We start from the raw sequence: 19,419 nt of genomic DNA, 5'->3' as shown, positions 1-19,419 counted from the left end.
ATTTCTGAAGAATTGCTCGTACCATTCCAAAACAGGTGAGCTTACTTGCTCGCCAGGGACAAGGATGTCCCTATTTGATATCTGCAAAAAAATGAGTTGAGCAGCTGGAGAGGCATCTGTTAGTAAGAGTGCCTACTTGAATGCTGGGGAAGCTCTATCCTACTCAAACTGCCCAAGACCAGTTTTCTTTTGACCTCTCTCCTCTGACACTGCCTCAGACTTAAAAGGCAGCCAATATATTGGACTTTAAGCTCTCTAAAATCAGATTGTGTTGAGTAGGTAGCATGCTTTATTAACAAAAAACATGTACATGCAGAGGCTGCCCAGCAATCTACAACAGACCTTCTTATTAGGAATTTGTTTCGGTTTTACTTTAGGCTTGTATCTCGAGGTTTTAATTACTTTCTAATCTCTTTTTGGTCACTGTACATCTTCAAAGAGCACCACATGAAAGTGCTCCTTCATACGGTACCTCAACAAATCCCGTCTGCTCTCCTACCTGCAGCTTCCACAAAGAACACTGGAGGTCACTCTAGCGCTGCTCAAGTAGTTTCCTCCAAAGAGAAAGTTTTTTTCAAGATTCATTTGAATGTAGTTGGTTAAATGTAATACTTTCTGTGTCATTTACAGGCCAGTCTAGTTAGGCACTACAAATTGCGAGATAAAGGGAATACCGAGTCTAATTTCGAGTTTCAGTGGCTCAGGTTAGTACCTTTGTGTTTTTTACAAGTCTGTGTTTATCGCAACCTGGCAAAAGCCCATGGGCCTGGAATGGTCAGGCAATAGGGCTTCACCTCCCATAGAAAAGCCCTAAAAGGCTAATTTCATAGGCCAATTTTAAGATCTTTATTAATCCAGCAATAGTTTTGTAATGGAGAAAAGTTAAAGTTATCACAAATGCTTCTTGATTAATAACTCTTACCAAAAAAATGGTGGGGGCACAATAATCATTTTTAAAATTAAAAAAAAAAAGTTATTAGTGAAGCCCTGGCCCAGGTTGCCCGGGGAAGCTGTGGCTGCCCCATCCCTGGAGGTGTTCAAGGCCAGGTTGGATGGGGCCTGGAGCAACCTGACCCAGTGGGAGGTGTCCCTGCCCATGGCACAGGGTTTGGAGCTAGATGGGCCTTGAGGTCTTTTCCAACCCAAATCATTCTGCAACTCTTAATTGGAGGGGGGAAGATTTAGATCAGACATTAGGAAGAATTTCTTCACGATGAGGGTAGTGAGGCACTGGCCCAGGCTGCGCCGAGCAGCTGTGTCTGCCCCATGGCTGGAGGTGCTCGAGGCCAGGCTGGATGGGGCTTGGGCAGCCTGAGCCAGTGGGGGGTGTCCCTGGATGGGCTTTGAGCTCTCTTCCAACCCATTCTATGGTTCTATGACAATTTCTGTGCATAGAAAGAAAAACAGGGTAACACCCCTAGGACAAACAAGCTCTGCAGAAAGAAAAAAAAGAAAAGAGTATTTTCTTTAGCCACTGCAGCATATGCATAAAGTCCAGTTAGATTTCATTCCCATTACACTACTGCTAGGGTAAAAGAAATTAGCTACAGTGAATGAAAACACCTATAAAAGCCAGATGACAGAGAACTTCTGTAGTAGGCGAGAGAAGTTTTGTATTAAATATATTTTTTTACCTAAAAACGGGAAAGTAAGAAAGCAACGGCTGGAACGCCCAGCAGCGGCGGTGCCGCCCCCCTCCCCCCCTCCCAGTCCCAGCCCGGCCCGCCCCCCCCAGCAGCCCATTGGCCCTCGGCAGGAGGGGCGGGCACTGCCGCCGCCCGAGCGCTCGATAAGAGCTTCGGGGCGGACGTTCTACTACCGGTAGCAGCGATGGCCGAGTGGTTAAGGCGTTGGACTTGAAATCCAATGGGGTCTCCCCGCGCAGGTTCGAACCCTGCTCGCTGCGGGCCCGTGGGGGTTCGGTTTTTTTTTCTTTTCTTGGCTTGGTTGTCTTTGCCTTCTCCTGGTGTGCAGGTTTTTACTCCTCGAGCCTACTCTCAGTTAACCCCTCTTGGTGCTGCAGAGGCACTTCTCTCGTATTTATGCTATTGCAGCTCAGCGGACCTTGCCTACACACACACCCTCAGCTTCTGTCGAGAAACAGAAGCGGCACAAAACAGATCACAGAATGGTTTGGGTTGGAAGGGACCTTAAAGCCCACCCAGTTCCACCCCCCCCCCCCCGCCATGGCAGCGACACCTCCCACTGGATCAGGCTGCCCAAGGCCCCATCTGACCTGGCCTTAAACACCTCCAGAGACGGGGCAGCCACAGCTCCTCTGGGCAACCTGTGCCAGGGCCTCACCACTCTCATCGTGAGGAGATTCCTTAGGTCTACTCTAAATCTGCCCCTCTCCAGTTTATACCTGTTCCCCCTCATCCCATCCCCACAAGCCTTTGTGAACAGCCCCTCTCCTGCTTTCCTGTAGCCCCTTCAGGTACTGGAAGGTCGCTGTAAGGTCTCCTCAGAGGAACAGCCACTTTTTCACTCCTGTGTCACAAAACCAAATTCCCAACACAAACACCTACACTTTCTAGCATTGTGTTCTGCTAATACAAGTTAATTTAGCCAAAGAAGGAAAGCAGGGGGAAGAAAAGAAAACATCGGAATATCCCTGCTCAAAACTAGATAAAAGAAAGAGGGAAAAAAATTTGCTTAAGCAGACATCAAAATGAACATTTCACAGTGCTCCCTGGCAAGGCTTCCAGGGATCTCGGGTTTGGGTGCTTTTCTCTGTTAGGTTACATGCAAGTGTTGGAGGTTAGACTTCTGAAGGAGAGTTAAATTAGTAAATAATGGACAATGGTACAGTGTAGTATGCAACCATAACCTTAAAATGAAATGTCTAAGTTCACATATGAAGGTAGCTGCCAAAGGACACTGGAATCGGGCATCTCAGACATTGTAGGCAAGAGAGTTTTAAATTCAAGAGCACCAACTTAAGCCTCCTTTGCTAAGATGCAGTACAATGTGCTACCTTCACCTTAGCGTACTTGTACTCCAACAGCAGCTTAGAAGCGCGTGCTTAAAGCAGTACGTTAGTCACTTTGAAAAATATCAAATTTAAAACAAAATAATTTATTTTCCACATGAGGCTTGATTTCATTCAATCAGTCAAGAACTTAAACTCTTTTGTTCTTTTATAACTCAAAACTCCCACCCCTGTAATCTGGAACAGATGAGAGAAACTCCAAATTAGTAAAAAGACAATATTAAAAGAGTCAAAATACTAAACACAGCGGCCAAGCTTTGCACCAAGTCTTTCTTTTTGACTGCACCACTGAAAAAGTTGCCAGATTTTTTACTGATCTCTTCAAGCATCCAATTTCCAAAAGACATGTCTTACTGAAGACAAAGCACCAACCCAATAAATATTTATTAAGAAGTCTGAAACTTCAAAATGTCCTTTTCATGGGACTTTGCTGGGCATGGAAATGTCAAGTAATCTACACCAAAAGATGTGGTCATTTCAAATTTATGTTGAAAAATAAGAGGTCAGTCTGTCAGAAAAGCATAAAAAATGTCCTCTAAAGTATTTACATTCAGTGAACCTTTTTTCCCTGAAACCAATTTCCCATCTGCAGTTGAAAAAATAAAAAAAAAAAGAGCAGCAGCGAACACCCAAGTTTTTTTCCCCCACCCTCACCCTTCAGCAACATTTATGAAAATGTTCCATCAAGGCACTAAAAGGGAAGAACCATATGGTTTTAATTGGTTTTAGTTATTTTCTCATAATTACAGAAGAAAGTAAGCAGGGACTGCCAAATGGCCTACTACAGCTATACACGCACCAGTGTCCTGGGTTCAGTGCTCTCCTCTTGGCCCTCACTAACTCTAACTCTTTGCTACAAAATGGAGATGAAGTGCTACCAGCTTCTCTTAAACCTCAGCTAGGAAGGGGTGAAAGAGCAAGGCAATAATGAATATGGGCCCAACAAGGTACTGCTCCATATCTCTTTCACTTGGTGCAATTTTCATCTCAAACCTGGCTCAGGCCCACTGCACCATCCCTGCAAGGTGCCTCCATCCAGATAAACCAAGAGACACACATGATGTCCAGGCTCCTTTTAATCATCAGTCATCCACACAGAAGCAAGCAGCCTAGTCCTTCGGCAGTGGCAGGCCAAGGATAGACATCGGAATCCTGGGGAGGACTTGGATTCTTGGAAAATCAGGGCCACAAGTAGCAGAAAACAAAGGCACCACAGCCCAACCAGCTGGAACAGTCTATTACTCCTCCGAACCCTTCTGCTCATCCTCCTGCCTCCACTCATCCCACTAAACTCATTCATACAAAGTTGTTTATGAGAAAGAAGAGCTGACAATTCTCTACCTGGCAAAAATTTGGAGGCTCCATGGAAATTAACTGCTAGTAAAGGATCAACTCTGACAATCCTCTGATGAAGTAAGTCTACTTTCTGCAAAGAATGATGCTGAAAAGTCAAATCATGCCTCCTTAGAGGTGCTGTTGGCCTTTGGTACCAAGAGTCCTTTGTTATGAATATTTTCAGAGAAATAGTTTTGACAGAGCAACAAGGAAATCATTTTGCTGAAAGCACAGAGAACCACAATGTACACTGAGACCAGAAACCTTGTCAACATTGGCAGCAAGTTCCTTTTTCTAGTAGGACCTCTCCTTCACTACCCCACTAAAAGAAGGGAGCAAGAGCAAACCACTGCAAAAATGGAATAGAAAGGAAAGAAAATGAGTTTTCTCCAGTATCCATCACTCACAACAGGTTACAATATCCATAACCTGTCAGAGATCTAAAACTTGTAAGAGTTCCCAGTGTATATTGTGCACCACTGTAATGACTCGGGACATAAGACTTTCACAGCTGGGACAAACAGAGCATATGAGGAATCTCATCTTCATTAACATAGGAGGGAGAAGAGACTAATATAGTGAAGGTGAAAGAACAAATACACACAGTGCCTGCCATCAGGAGGAGCCTTGGCAACTCTTAGAGCAGCAGGATAAGCCCATACACTAAGCTGCAATAAAAACACCCAGCATAAACTAACTGATAAATATCACCCCATCTGGCAGGGGCAGAGGCTGACAACTTACCAAGATGCTTTATCTTTTGCTGTGTAATTTCATCAGCTTTACAATAGCTTCACTGCTTACCTTCCCAGTAGTCTTATTTCTCATTTCAGGATATGGAAGCATAAGATAACAATACCCATTCCCAGGAAATTAAAACTACCCAGTATCTGGTTTAATCATCAGGATATTTGCTTCTATTACAAAACATAAACTGTCATCTTCTTTTTTTCTGCCCCCCCTCCCCTGTCTCACTCAAAGACAGAAAAACAAAGATTCAGGAAACACTCTTACCACCCCTTGTAGATCACTACCTTCTACTCCAACTTAGGACTCACTCACCCTGATCCTAATATATTTCATGTGGGGTTGTTGCGTTTGATCCCACCCCCAACAACTGTCCTCTTGCACCTGTTCTCACTTTGCAAAGAAAGTGAAGCCCTCTGTTGACCACTGAAAAACCACCTGCACCTGACTCTATTGCCTCCTAATCACAATGTCACAGAGACTGAGGTCCACCTTACAACCCCTGCTCCAGTTTATATTTAAGCATGTTAAGCATGTTATGTTCTTAGCAGTGCAGAGCCTAAGGCATCACATTATTTTTTATGAACATCATGTGGGACATTTGCTAGCTATTTTCATGCTATTTGCAAGAAAAACTCCTAAAAATACCATATATTTAAAAAAAAAAAAAACCAAAAAAAACCAGATAAGCAGTTTATGCTTGGGGGAGGAGGGTGGGCCCTGAATGATGTAACACTGATGAATTTCAATTTTCCTTTCTAACATGAGTTAGAACTAGGCTGCCTACTTATTCCCATTAATTGTTCTTACTAGCCAACAGGTCAGGTAGCACCAATGCTGTCCCAAAAGCAACACTGGCTGCTTTCCTGTACCCCTGCTAGGGTTTTCTCTGCTAGGAATAGGATAATTCAACTCTATGTGAGGAATACAGAAAATTGGTTCATTTCAAGTTAAATATATATATAAACAGAAAAACCTCTGTATCAGTGTGCTAGAGCACCAATTAATAACCAGCCTCCTTCACTAGGACAAATACTAATTACAGTACTGTTCTCTAGCAGGTATGTTGCAAAACGCCAGTTTTGACGTCAGCTTTTGCTGGGCTGAGTCTTCCAAATATCTGCAATTATTCATCCAGAACAAATATCTAAAGGTGCTTTGCCAAAACAAACTAGGTCATAATTGGGTCATAATTGGCTAATAATTACTTCAGTTTCAATGACATGAGAAATGACTGTTCTAAGGTCTATTATATACTCAATTCTCAATGGAAACCAGCTGGTTAGGTGCTAAATCATCCACCCAACTACTCTCTTTCACCTCTATCAGCACGTGAAATGGGGAGAGAAGATTCTGAGCTGCCACTGGATTCAAAGTATAATCCTTCAGCTGGCTGCATTTCCATCGTTTTGTTGAAGACAGAAAAATTGTACCCTAGTACTTTGTATCCTTCACGTGAATTAGAGTTTCTGCTGTCACTACTGTTTGACATTCTTCACAGTCTTTCCCCATAAAATAGATTGAAAGTCTTTCTGGAGAAAACACTTTTATGTAAAGGAAAGAAGTATATGCACTAGAAAAAAAATTGTAATTACATTTAGCAGATATTACAGAGAATTATTAATCTCAGCTCTATAATATTTTCAGCTGCAAAATATGCTAGGGAAAAGCATGTAGAATGATAAAAAAGCTGGCAGATTTCAGATAAGCAGGATGATGTGCTGTAAAAATCACTGTTGCTACTGATGCCATCAAATATAGGACTGATGCAGCTGCATCAGCAGAACATCAGTACTTTGAGCTTTTATAAACTCGTACAAACACAACCAGCGTTAACACTGGTATTATCTCCTGTAAAGAAAACTAGCATCAGAATAAACACAGTAATGAGGTTAACAAGATGTACTTATTATCGGGGCCCATTGACATGCACTTGTGTTATGATTTGTAGCAAACAGAAGCAGAGTAGTCAGTCAGCACCTCATACCCCGCACAGCAGAGCCAAACGTGTCACTCCAGAGAGAGACAGACATCACAGTATTGTTTCCATGTTGGGAGAACACTGTAGTTTTCAGGTTAGGCTTTCCATGGAGACACCCAGGATTCATAACTGGTCTCCCTTAAGCTTCCACCCAGTAAAGGAACACGAAACTCAAAAGGGATCTCTGTGGTGGGTAGAGGATTTCAGTTTTGAAAAATGAAAACAACCTCCATCTGTATGCATGAAGTTTTATTTGTTGCTGATGGAATAACTTGCCTGCACAAAAACACAATGTCAATACCGGATACATTAGTCAGGTTTACAAAGAAGAAAGCAAATACAAAATAAATAAACACGATGTAGAATCTGAAGAATTGCCCAAAACATCAAAAAACTTTAATGTGAGCTTTTGCATACATTAATGCTGACTGGCCTGGTTCTTCACTCCTCACAATATAAAGCCCTGATAAGACTCTATCTGCCAGGCCAGAGCAGGGAGGGAAATTACAATTAAGCCACAGGACAACGCTGGCACACGTACAAGGGCTATCAGTCAACGATCAATAAATCTTAATAAGATTAAAGCTGTTAATGAGAGAAGTGAAGTTCTGGAACTGCCTTCCAAAATAAACAGCTGGTGCAAAAAGTGTACTTGTTAAAATAGAAAGCAAGGGATTTTTAAGAGAGTTTGATCTATCACAGTGACCTTCTTGGATAATAAATAGTTCTTACTTCATCTGTATGGTAAGATCACAATTCTCCAACAAGTTATGTTTGTAACAGTGTTGTGCATGGATGCATTGCAAATCACTACAGGAAAGCACTATGCGATAGAGAAGTGAACCAGGTACACAGTTCAGAAATAAGCACAGTTTTGTTTAAAGCTCACTCTCGTATAGCTTTTGGAACATGACCAAATAGGACGATATGCTAGAGTCTAACATTGGCTTCTGGTTCTACCGAGAATAATTCTTTATAATATCACAGTACTGAAAAAAATGCTATTAACTACACAATGATTAAGGATACAAAACTATATAAAATTCTAGATAACTTCACAAAATCACTTTATGTTAATACTGAGAAGGGCTTCGCTTATTAAATTTTGCTTATTAAACAAAAAAACCTCCATCTGTAATGCTCATAGCATGTGTGTTAACAAAGCCTTATTAAAACATTTATTCAAACAACTTTCGTACCACAATGAAGGAATACAAAATACAAATAACTTATAACTGCTGACAAAAAAAAATACTGAGTTGTTGAAGAGATGATCTAACACTCTTGCGTAGTTGGCATTTTAGATCTCATAGTTCCTGAATTTCCTCAGAAGCTCTGATGGAGCATCCCCTGACCAGCGGAAACGCAAGTGTAGGTAGTTTGCCTCTGAAAATCCTGAGGACAAAAAGAGAAAGGCAAGTAAATTATTATAAACATGTGTAAAACTAAGTTGTCTGAAACAATACTTGATAATCTTCTCCCAAAAAAGTATGTAAAAAATTGTTCACTTCTGGTGCTCTTGACGAGCAGACACAACCTCTGTGTTCTTGGCACCATTTGAACAAGAACTCAAGCGAACACTGAACTTCAAGATATACATCAGCTGGGAAGAGTCCGAAAGAGAACAGGAAGAATGATGGCAGTGCAGAAAATAGGACTTATAAAGAAGAGCTGAACAAATTGCACTTGCTTAAGCTAAAGAAGATAAGATAGTGAGTGATGTGATAAATCTCTAAGTACATGAAAGGCAGCAGTGTGGAGGGAAGGTACAAATGGTCCTTTCAATGCACAAGGGAGTACAGGAGCTTTTCAGCCCCCTGCTCTATGTTTTTATGATCATGGGCTGTTAATAACTAAAACATGATCTTCCTGCTTCAGGAAGCTGAAACCTATTACCAGACTTAGTGTTAAAATCTTATTCTGGTTGAAATAGCTACGTGGAGTTGTAGTCCACAATTCTCACAGGTCAGCAGACAGCAACTGAAAATATCCCAGCTTTAAAGTGGAATCCAATATAATAAATTTTCCTGGACCAAAGCAAAAGCATTATCGACACCCTGACATTAAGAATGAACACTGAAGTGCATGCAGACCCTGTCAAATAAATACATTCTAATATTTGTTAATATAAACATACGCATGCTGGACAAATTAAGCAGGCATTTGATGGGTTTGTTCCCATTCAAATCTGTGAAAATTAAATTAAAACCTAAAAAAATTATGGAAAGAAAACACCTGCAAAGGAAACTCACCATTAGACCTTAAACTAGACGTAAAGAAGAAATTTTTATCGTGAGAGTGGTGAAGTACTGGAATAGGCTGCCCAGAGACATGGTAGATGCCCCATCCCAGAAACACTTAAGGTCAGGTTGGACAAGGCTCTGAGCAACCTGATCTGGTTGAAGATGTCTCTGCTTAGTGCAGGGGGGTCACACCAGATGAGGGCCTTTAAGGGGTCTAATGACCCTCTTTAAGCATCCCTTCCAACTCAAACCATTCTATGAGTCCATGATTACAAGGAACAAGTTGATGTTTTCTTTACAGTGAAATTTTAGTGTTTAAAAAGGATACAGTGATGATTTAATTTAAAAAAAAGGCGAAGTATAATTATATTTATAGAGCATAAATTTTCAATTTAAATTTTTCAGTTATGCCTCACACACATCTGTTTGTAGAATTTTCTTATCTATTTTCTTCATTCCACAAATGTTTGGGATTAAATTAAGTTTTGCTACCCTCACAGTTCAATTTAATTTCCTGTTTGATCAAGCTGGGAAGAAATGGCAGGACTTTGTTTAATAGTTCTCTGATAACATAAGCCTAAGATTATAAAGCTCCTGAAGGATCAAGCAGAACAGAGGGTAGCCACTGTGGTAAGTAAACATTGATAACAGGTGTATTAACCGAAACGACAGACAGCGAATAGTAACTGGCCAGATAATGACTTTTGAAACACACTTTTATTCTGAGGCACGCACAATTTTTTACAAAACCAGTTTAAATACCAAAGAAGCCTTCAAGTCTCAATTTTTACTCCTCGCTAACTCGTCAGATGCAAACTAGGCGTAAATACTGAATGCTGAAGAAAGAAAATAAATACATATAGTACCTGAATGGTTTATTTATAATTTTTAAAGTTATTTTTAAAAAATCACTGACAATAATTGCCTTTTTTAAAAATTTTGATATAGCAGCAAAACTGAACTTTTCCTTTTGATTTTAGAAAAAAATGCATTTTTTTTCCTTCCACAGTTTTCGGTTTTATTAGCAATGAAGTGAGCAGACACGGGGTAGAGAGGAACAAAGGTTTGAAAGCTTAAAAATTAAATAAACAACATAAAACCCAAACCAAAACCCCAACCCAAAACCACATCAAAAAAGCTACCAATTAAACATTTTATTCTGGAGAAGAATTTCTCATGACTAAAAGCCTCCGTTGCAGGCCAGTCCCTGGATACTGCAATTTTCTGTAACTGCTGTTTGGACTTACTTGGGGAGTCTGGATTACTTGAAGGCTGTGGTTTCACATCAGGAATTACAACATCTTCTTGCTCCCGGTCCCCATCTGACAATCCCTCTTCATTGTTTTCAGTCTGTTGGGTCCAAATCTCATTATTTATGTTGTTGCTATTATTCAAGTCAGGAGGTTCCAGCATTTGGTCCTTCTTACATTGGACAGCCCAGTGCATTGACTAAAGAGATGCAAAAATAACAAAGAACTAATTCCTATGCCTTAAAAGACTTATAATTAACTTATCTTTTCTTTCTTATATTATTGTAATAAATGGTCAAAAAAAAAGCACATATTAGAGAGAAGCTTGCAGGTCAATAGCCTAAGGGAAAGCATATTTACCACTGCAAACAGCACTTGAGAGGATAGTTTATGTCAGGTGAGGATGAAGAAAAACATGCACAAATGCATCAAATAATTCTAAGGGGCTTTTGTCCAGTTTTTTCTGTCATGACACTGAGCTTAAGTGACTTAGAAAGTGTCTATTTTCAAAGCCGTCTTTGACTTCAAGGAGCCCTTTGAAACAAGATAATTTTGAAAGCTTTACTATTAAATTCTGTGGAATAGCTTCACTTTGGAATTGAGCTAAGCTTGACAGGATACTTCCAGCAAACATTTAAGCTCAGGCATAACACCTTAGTTGAAGAAGCTCTTGGGCTTCTCTTATAATCAGAACTGAGGTGAGCAGAATTGGCAAGGGAAAACATTTGTTCACCTGTCTTAAAATCTGACCAAGTAGACTTTACTATCCTTCACTCTACAAAAAAACCCACCAAACATTATGGATTTAGGATCTACTAGGAACATGCTACCAAATTATCTCAGTAGCAAAACTAAGAGGAAAAGCAGCCTTCAGAACATCTACCTCTGTCACAGATCACTTCACTAGCCTAGCAGTGGCCCTCCAAAGACCTGTGTGAAGCCCAAGGTTCCAAGGAACCTACCGTCTAGATTTTTTCAATGAGCTCTTAATTTAATCAAATCACAAGAAAAAAAAGATAAAGAATATTCCAAAAAAAGAACATACTATGCAACGGTCCTAAAGCAAAGTGCGTTGAAGCATTTGAAAACAGCCCTTAAGTTACTTAAATGTCATATAATACACATAAAAGCAGCAACTTGATAAATTCACTCTAAAACTACTAGCCTATAGCCATTCTTTCAATGGGCTTCTAAACCCTTCCAATTTTTTCCTGAATGTCCTTACCTTCCTCAGTGCAGGAACCACCCTGCACTATTCCTGTCTCCAAAATCCACCCTTCCAGCAGAAGTGGTGAAGCTCATCCCCTCACTCACAGCAATATTTTCTCCAAACCAGCCCTACCCCTTCCTCCTCCTGACAGCCCAAACTTGGGCAAAACCAACCGTTTTCACAGAATTGCTCAGGGCCTCCCACTGCTGGAATGGAATGGTGATTTTGCTTCGTCGCCAGTAATCGTAGCGTGCTCGACTCTCATCATTAGTAAGAATCTCCTTAGCTTGCTGCAGCTTCTGGAAATTCTCCACTACAACACAAACCAAAAAGATACTGAAGCCAATATCTGTTTTCAAAGAAATGAATTCAGATGTGAACGGAGAGCTGCCAACAATGGCTTAGGGCAAGGACAGTAGAGGAGACAGAAGGAGAGCTGAATGATGGGATGTGGTGGTTCTGCCTATAGCTTTGCACAGTTTCAGCTGGCTTTAGGACCGTAGCACCTTCAGGTGACAACTGACATCCTTTCCAAGCCAGGACTAAGAAGCTCATTTGAGTACTGGCTTCAAAATCCCCTAAACTTCAGTTTAGAGAAACTTACTTAGAGTACATCAGGCAAAAGGCACAAGTCACCCCATGCAGACCACCTTAAAAGGAGAAATTAAAACAGAGTGATAAATTTTAGAAGGAATACACTTACATCCACAGCAGCAAGGAAGTCAAAGCAAAGCACAACACCAAGAAAACATTGGGGGGGACAAAAAAAAAAAAAAAAAGACAAGAAAAAAATTATTACAAAGAAGAGGAATCTAAATGTAGTTCAAATTAACTTGTGCATTTTATTAGGTACAACTTTTACATATGCTAAAATGTCATCTTGAATACCAGACCGCACAAATGAGAGCTCTTAGTTTTCCCTACAGGATGACATTTCATTAAGTGGTTACTAAGGATGCAGCTGCCTGTTGCTATTTAGAGCAGGGTTACAAAGATTCTATCTATGAGTCACCTATGTTATAATGATGTATTATTATTATTATTCATTTAGTACAGTTTACAAATTAGCGAGATTTCTTTTGAAATACACTAAGCTCAAACAGTAATCAAAATCGATAACCATAAATCAAACAACAGACAACAGGATGAGGGGGCAGTTCTATTAGGTTTCGTTTTTCTAGTGTCAGTAGTTTTCAACAAATAAAAAGGCTACTTTAATTACTCTTTATTGAGATTTAAGCTGATGAAAGAAAAAAATATAAACTTTCACATTCTGTAAGGTAAATGGAGCATAAAATATTTCTCCTTGACAAAGAAAACTGTTACAACATTTGGCACTTGGCCTTTTTTTGCAGTACTTGGTGTCAATCATTTGAGGAGGGACCAGGGGATAGTGGTGCAGACAGACTGGACCATGCACTGGAATAGTTTCTTGTTTCCCTGCTGCAAGAGCCAGAATTTTCTGCAGAGAAAGTGGTTCCCATTGGTTTCATTGGTATTTGTACTAAAATTTAAAATAAATGAAACATCAGTGATTGGGTTATTGTTAATAGTTGATAGATTGTCTCCCAAACATCATATTTGAGGGGCTTCCTTCTCAGGGAATCTCAAAGTGAAAAATCCCACCTATTTCACCTTTTAACCCCTGCCGTGCCAGCTCTCTGAGATTTGGCTAGGGAAGCCAAGCCTTGCCGAGAGCTTTGCTCCAGGCGATGGAGCATGAGTCTCATTTAACATCTGCTATCCCCAGTTCTGCTGCCTCTGGGGAGGGAGCAGAAGCAGCCAGATTTGGACAGGTAAGTAGGATGTGGTATTCAGTTTATGCTTATGTTGTTCAGTTTATAGTACAAGGAAAGGAAAAGTCTGGTGCAAAATGAGAAGCAGATTTAATTATTCCACAACACATTTTTGTTGGGGACCATAATTATGAAAAGAACAACCTTTATTATAATACAAGCAATTCAGATGTCAGTAAGCTGATCAAAGCTATCTTGTGGTTATGAATGGGTAAGATTGTCTCCAAATAACACAGATGCTGCCCAGCTGTCACAGGTGTGACGAACTGCACACTTCCATAAACGTAAATGCATGCTGTTGTTCTGCAAACAGATGGCTACTCATGCAGTGCTGGCTTCTCTATATTTCCAGTCACTAAATTACATTAAAAAAAACTAAAGTACATTTTATGTGTTCCTGATGCACTTGTTCATGGAAGCAAATTACCTAGTTGACACAAGTATGGCACTTGAATGCCACTGTGCAGGGAAAGAGACCAACTTCACAGGGGTACACTCCATAAATAATTTCTGGATTAAAAGATATTCTACCATAGAAAGAAAAAAGAAATAAAAGTCCTGGAGGGCTGGGGGGTAAATCAGACAAATGTCTTCCTGTTCTGCCACGGAGGAGCATGCAAGTGTTAGAAAAGAATATTAAAGCTTGCTACGTAAAGACATACACTCAATACATATGACAATTAAAATATATTGGAGAGAAAGAACATTCAATGAAGTCTTAAGGCTGAATTTATATTAGTCATGTTAACAGAAGAAAAAAAATAGATTGTTTTTAAACAGGGAAGAATATATACCTGCTCTGGGGTTCCCAGGATGTTTGTCAGGATGACATTCAAGGGCTTTAATCTTAAATTCTGCAAGAATTTGTTCAACCTAAACAGAATGTTGAGATTTACAGTGAGTAAATACAAATACCCAGAAAAGGTTTTCAAGTTTGCTTTTTGAAAAGGGTTGGGAGGAACAACAAAGACTGCAGAAAGATTTTTTTTTTCCTATTCATTTTTACAAGCGTTAGTATAAGCAAAAATATGTAACAACAATCATCTGTCAATGACACTGCTTATTTGACTTAATAGCCTTATCCTTATTTTTGTGAAGCTCAATCATCCAATACGGCAAGGCAGCTTAAAGAAAAACGTGTAAAGATCACGTATACAAAACCCTTTCCTTACATTTCACCATGCTGGGAAAATGCTTCAGCGGCTCTTCATTTTGTTTAATCAATTGTAATTTTTAATAAAAACTCATTTCAGGAAGTAAAGACCTGTTGCTGAAGTTCAATTTGTGGTGGCTTTCTCCATAGCTTCTTCATAGGAAAGGTAGCCAGTGCCACATAACCTTTCCACCTTGGACACCACAAAGCTAGATAACCAGCAGGTCACGTTCTTCCTGTTGATTTTCTGTGCAAAAAGGTTGGTTTGGAACAGAATAAACCTATAATCAATATTAGAAAATTGCCATTTATTACTTTATTAGTTAATGAAAAGTTCTCACACAGTTTACAGGTCCATAAAGTATTACAACCACTGGAAAAACAAAGACATATTAGCAGTTAACAAAATACAGGAAACCGCTGGAGTGGACATCAGCTTAGATTCCCATATTTTCTGATTTTTCACACTATCTGCTTCTTATGATAATTCAGAAGACAAAGATTCTTTGTATCTTTTCAGTACAGCTTATTGCATTCACAACAATTTCCCCTAGGATATCAATTGGCTACTATCCTTTTCCATGCTAGAAAGGTGTTCATATAAATTCCTCATCTTTTAAATCCTGATATCCATATACAATTTAAATTATTTATTTCAAAGTTAAGACTCATAATCTTTTTTCTTCAGAATAAAATTACAGTTAGTTCAACTAGATGGCAAAAATGTTGTTGTCGTATGCTGGGAAAAATGTGGTCTACAGTGGTATCTTAAGCATTCCTCACTTTTTTTTCTCCCTAGAAACTTCTTCTGGAAGGACAGATATAAGGTGGTTTATTTTCAGTCAGTAAGACACTTAAAAAATGTATACACTGTACAGGGAACTTGCTGGAACTGGTTACTATATAGCCAGCTACCGTCTCTAAAACTTAAAGGTTAAAATATGTACAGCAGCAGAGTATCAGCAGAAGGAAAGGTTTATGGGAAGTTTATACAAAATATATGAAATTTATATAAAATATTCAGCAAGATGTTTTAGCAAGGAAGGTATCCAAGACTCACTATAGATGAATAACACTGTTCTTGGGAAAAGACATCTTCCCTCTTCCTCTCAAATCTAAACATAAACTAGGAGTCCATGAGCAAAATTCTACAAGATAAGAATGAACATGGGTGTTTACTTGAATACAGGGAATTGAATCTGTAGAAATTGAGAGTATTTGTGCTTAAATTTCATCAGGTTAGCTCAAAAGCAGAATTTTCAGCACCTTCGATGCAAGTACTGCAGCTGGGAACGAACGTGCTGTGCATGCCGGAAGAATCCTGCGCTGCTGCAAATACTTGACTGCGTATTCAAAGTAATGTGATCACAAACCACCTGTAATGCTATAATTTTCTCTTAACTCTTAGAAGTAATTGTGTGCACCATCCCGAAGGAAGGCAACCACAGTCCTCAGTCAACCTGTGATCTCGGTTCCTACTCCCACATGAAAAATAATCTAGTAACAACTGCTGCTTCTCTCAACAAATAGTATTTGGCAGATTATTTCTTAGGACCCATTAGCGTTTATTCCATCTTGTAAACTTAATTCTGAAGTAATTTGAAAAATCATTATCTTACATACTTGAACCATTCATGATTTGCTAAGCCCTTAAAGAATTAGTGTGAGATGGAAAATCAGAAACAGCATCTGCGAAACAAGCCTACACAGAAGCTTTACCACCGCCCTCTGCTGGGATGTGAGTTCTCTGAGGAACAGCTTCAAATTGCGTTCTCTAACAGATCGAAGTTACTTGCTAGTATGCTTTCAGACATACTTTCCCAGCATTTGACCCCTAGGACAGTTGAAAACATCCGATTAAATTTAGTGAGCAAAATACAGCTTTTATCTATGCTGAACACACCCTCCATTACAGCAGAGCAATCAAAACTCCTTTTCCAAAATCAACACACAATTCCAGTTAATACAGCTATTAGATTAAAAAATGTTACCCAGACTACCCAAAAAAATGTCGCATGGACATCTTTAGGAAGAAAAACACTTGTTTAGCTACAAATCTAGCTTAGCTAGATCTCATCCTAAAGTCTCTACTCTAGAGAGCAAGTATCTCCTACCAAGGCAGATCAGTAAAACTACTATTTGAATGTATTAAAAATTAGCATTTAAAAGCCATTAATACGATGAATGAAAAGTATACTTTTTGTTTTCCTCCCAACCAATGAATATAGTTTTTAAAAAATATAAAAAACTAGTATAAAACCTGAGAGGCTCAATAGCATTATCAGTGACCTGATACATGAACATCCATTGCATTAACTGCATACAAATAGCAGTAATTTTTGCACCTTTTAGAACTGAAAACATATTCCAAAATATTATTTGGATGTTGTCGATGCAGTCGGCTCATGATTCATAAGCGCATCACATGTTGAACTACGCGAATGAAAAAAACATTATTTCACTTGAACAGGCTGCCCAGGGAGGTGGTTGAGTCACTATCCCTGGAGATGTTTAAAAAGCAGGTAGATGAGGTGCTTGGGGACATGATTTAGTAGCAGACAAGTATGGCTGGAGCTGGTGATCTCCAAGCTGTTTTCCAGCCTAATGATTTTCTAACACTATCCTGGTTTATATGACACTTTTAATATAAGCCCTATTCTAGGAGCTTAGCATCAGGATACAGATCAGAAAATTGAGCTTTGCGAAGGCAGATCCTAGAAGTGACAAGAAAGAAGGCTCACAATGCATTTCAAGTAGTCCTGCCTGTAGAGATAAATAACTTCAAATCCTCCCCTGTAGAGAGCCAAGGGCATTTAAAATGCTATTAACCTGGAGTGGAGGTGGGGAAGGCTCTTACCGTAGACAGTTCATCACATCCTAGCAACTTGTAGTAATCCTCCAAGTCATCCGGTCTGCAGTTCAGAATTGCATCCATCTGGACAGGTCCAGCAGGCTTTTTCAAGCCCAGTCGCAGAGGATGTAAAATACAATATCAATACAAAGCTCGCACAGGGCTTACAAGTGGCCCAGGGAAACAGGCAGTCTGCACTCAGGTCTGCAGCTCTCTCCAGTGCTTTTTAATGCTGGCAGCTGACACACATGGATTTTCTCGCGTTCTCTGCCTGCCATTGGTCCCTCACGATGCCAATCCGATTGCACAAAAAACCTGCTAATGGCAGGGCTCCCTGGGATTTGTAGTTGTCAAAGTCATTTCAACATAAAACTCTGGGTCTCATCAGGCTGAAAAGAGTTCTGGATGCTAACTAAAATCCAGCAGATTTATATCACGCATTCACGTGCAGAGCCACTTAAAATCAGGCACCTACTTAAAGGCTCTCCTGCACCTGAGCCTACATATACGAAGTTACATTTTCTGCTTAATTGCAACTTTTGCTACCCTCTTTGACAAGTAGATTATATGAGTAATCATAGAGAAGAGTAAGGGTTACTTCCAAACCAATGATTGCAGGGCTGCAAACTTTTGACAATGAAGTACTGACCTTGCCAAAGCCTCTCAGCATTTTGTCTGTCACTTCAACAGGAAGGGGTAATTCTTTACTCCTTGAAGGCTACCGAGGATACATACACACTATTCTTCAAAAGCAAACAGTCCTTGTACATCAGTTTATGTCTGACAAAATTAAGACTCTGAAAAGACAACGTGAAATACCTACTGTCTATTATCACATTAAATACTCTTTCCCACATTAAATTACATCTTGAGGGTCTGCATTGTGTGCAGAACACATTCCTTGTAAAACTCGTTTCACATCAAAATGAAACACCTTTAATTTTGAATTGTGATTAAGGCCTTCCTCCAGCAAAGACTACAGACACATTCAACTGTTGTGTCTTCTATAATCTATTGATTTAAAAAGATTACTTTCTATGTGTAATACTAACCACTAGCTGAAGTCTTTCCTTTGGAGCCTAAGGAGCTATATTTTTGCTTTTCCCATCCCTGCAAGACCTTTTTAATCCAAGATGTTTAATGTTGTTAAATATTGCTGATTCTTTAAAGCAGCACTTACAAATAGATGCCTTGAATAGTTACACAATTTTAGATGCAGAGACCTGGTGGGGGAGTCTACACAGAACAGGCACACGGGCTGTGACCAAGGCAAAAGCAGGGCTGTGTTATCAGTGAAGGACCCGGTGGCCATTCAGAATGGTTTATAAAACAATTTACATTTAAAAGTGCTTTATTTTATTAACTATATTATTAATCTTCTGAAATTATCTACGTATTAGTCTTTAACTGCTTTCTCCTCAAGGTTGTATTGTCTGAAGTCTTCTATTAGTCTTTAACTGCTTTCTCCTCAAGGTTGTATTGTCTGAAGTCTTCTATTTTTACTGTGTGTTCAGATCATAGGATAGGACAGGATAGGACAGGATAGGATAGGATAGGATAGGATACTTAGATACCCTATTAAGATTATAAAATACATAAAGCACATGAAAAGAAGAAACAATAGTGTTCAACAGCAAAGCATAAGCCTCAGTGAAACGATTTACATCTGTTAGAAAACACTACTACTATATTTTTCCAAGTAAACAAACCAATAGATACACTTTTTCAAAAACGTGGAGTAACTTGCAATTACAAATCTCTCTCTCCCCCCTATTCATAACTTAAGAATAAACCAAAAAACGATTGGAAAGAAAAGAAAGTCTTTTAGCAAGAGACCATGTAAATATTTAAATAGATTGTA

The 19,419-nt window shown here is 39.4% G+C and overlaps 1 protein-coding gene and 1 non-coding gene across 2 annotated transcripts; one reads left to right on the top strand and one right to left on the bottom strand.

The window, feature by feature from the left end:
* Positions 1–1,824: 1,824 nt before the first annotated feature.
* TRNAS-UGA (transfer RNA serine (anticodon UGA)) lies at positions 1,825–1,906 on the top strand. Its single transcript has one exon. It is a non-coding gene; the product is annotated as a tRNA-Ser (tRNA).
* Positions 1,907–7,281: 5,375 nt separating this feature from the next.
* DNAJC12 (DnaJ heat shock protein family (Hsp40) member C12) lies at positions 7,282–17,793 on the bottom strand. The gene is made up of 5 exons (XM_009568181.2): positions 17,565–17,793; positions 14,349–14,427; positions 11,932–12,071; positions 10,546–10,747; positions 7,282–8,450 (listed from the first exon to the last, which is right to left on the bottom strand). The coding sequence occupies exons 1-5, from the start codon at positions 17,640–17,642 to the stop codon at positions 8,356–8,358; spliced, it is 594 nt and encodes a 197-aa protein (XP_009566476.1). The 5' UTR covers positions 17,643–17,793; the 3' UTR covers positions 7,282–8,355.
* Positions 17,794–19,419: the final 1,626 nt, after the last annotated feature.

Source organism: Cuculus canorus, chromosome 7, assembly GCF_017976375.1.
Source record: "Cuculus canorus isolate bCucCan1 chromosome 7, bCucCan1.pri, whole genome shotgun sequence".
NCBI classification, from domain to species: Eukaryota; Metazoa; Chordata; class Aves; order Cuculiformes; family Cuculidae; genus Cuculus; species Cuculus canorus.
This window is presented reverse-complemented; position numbering and strand designations above follow the sequence as displayed.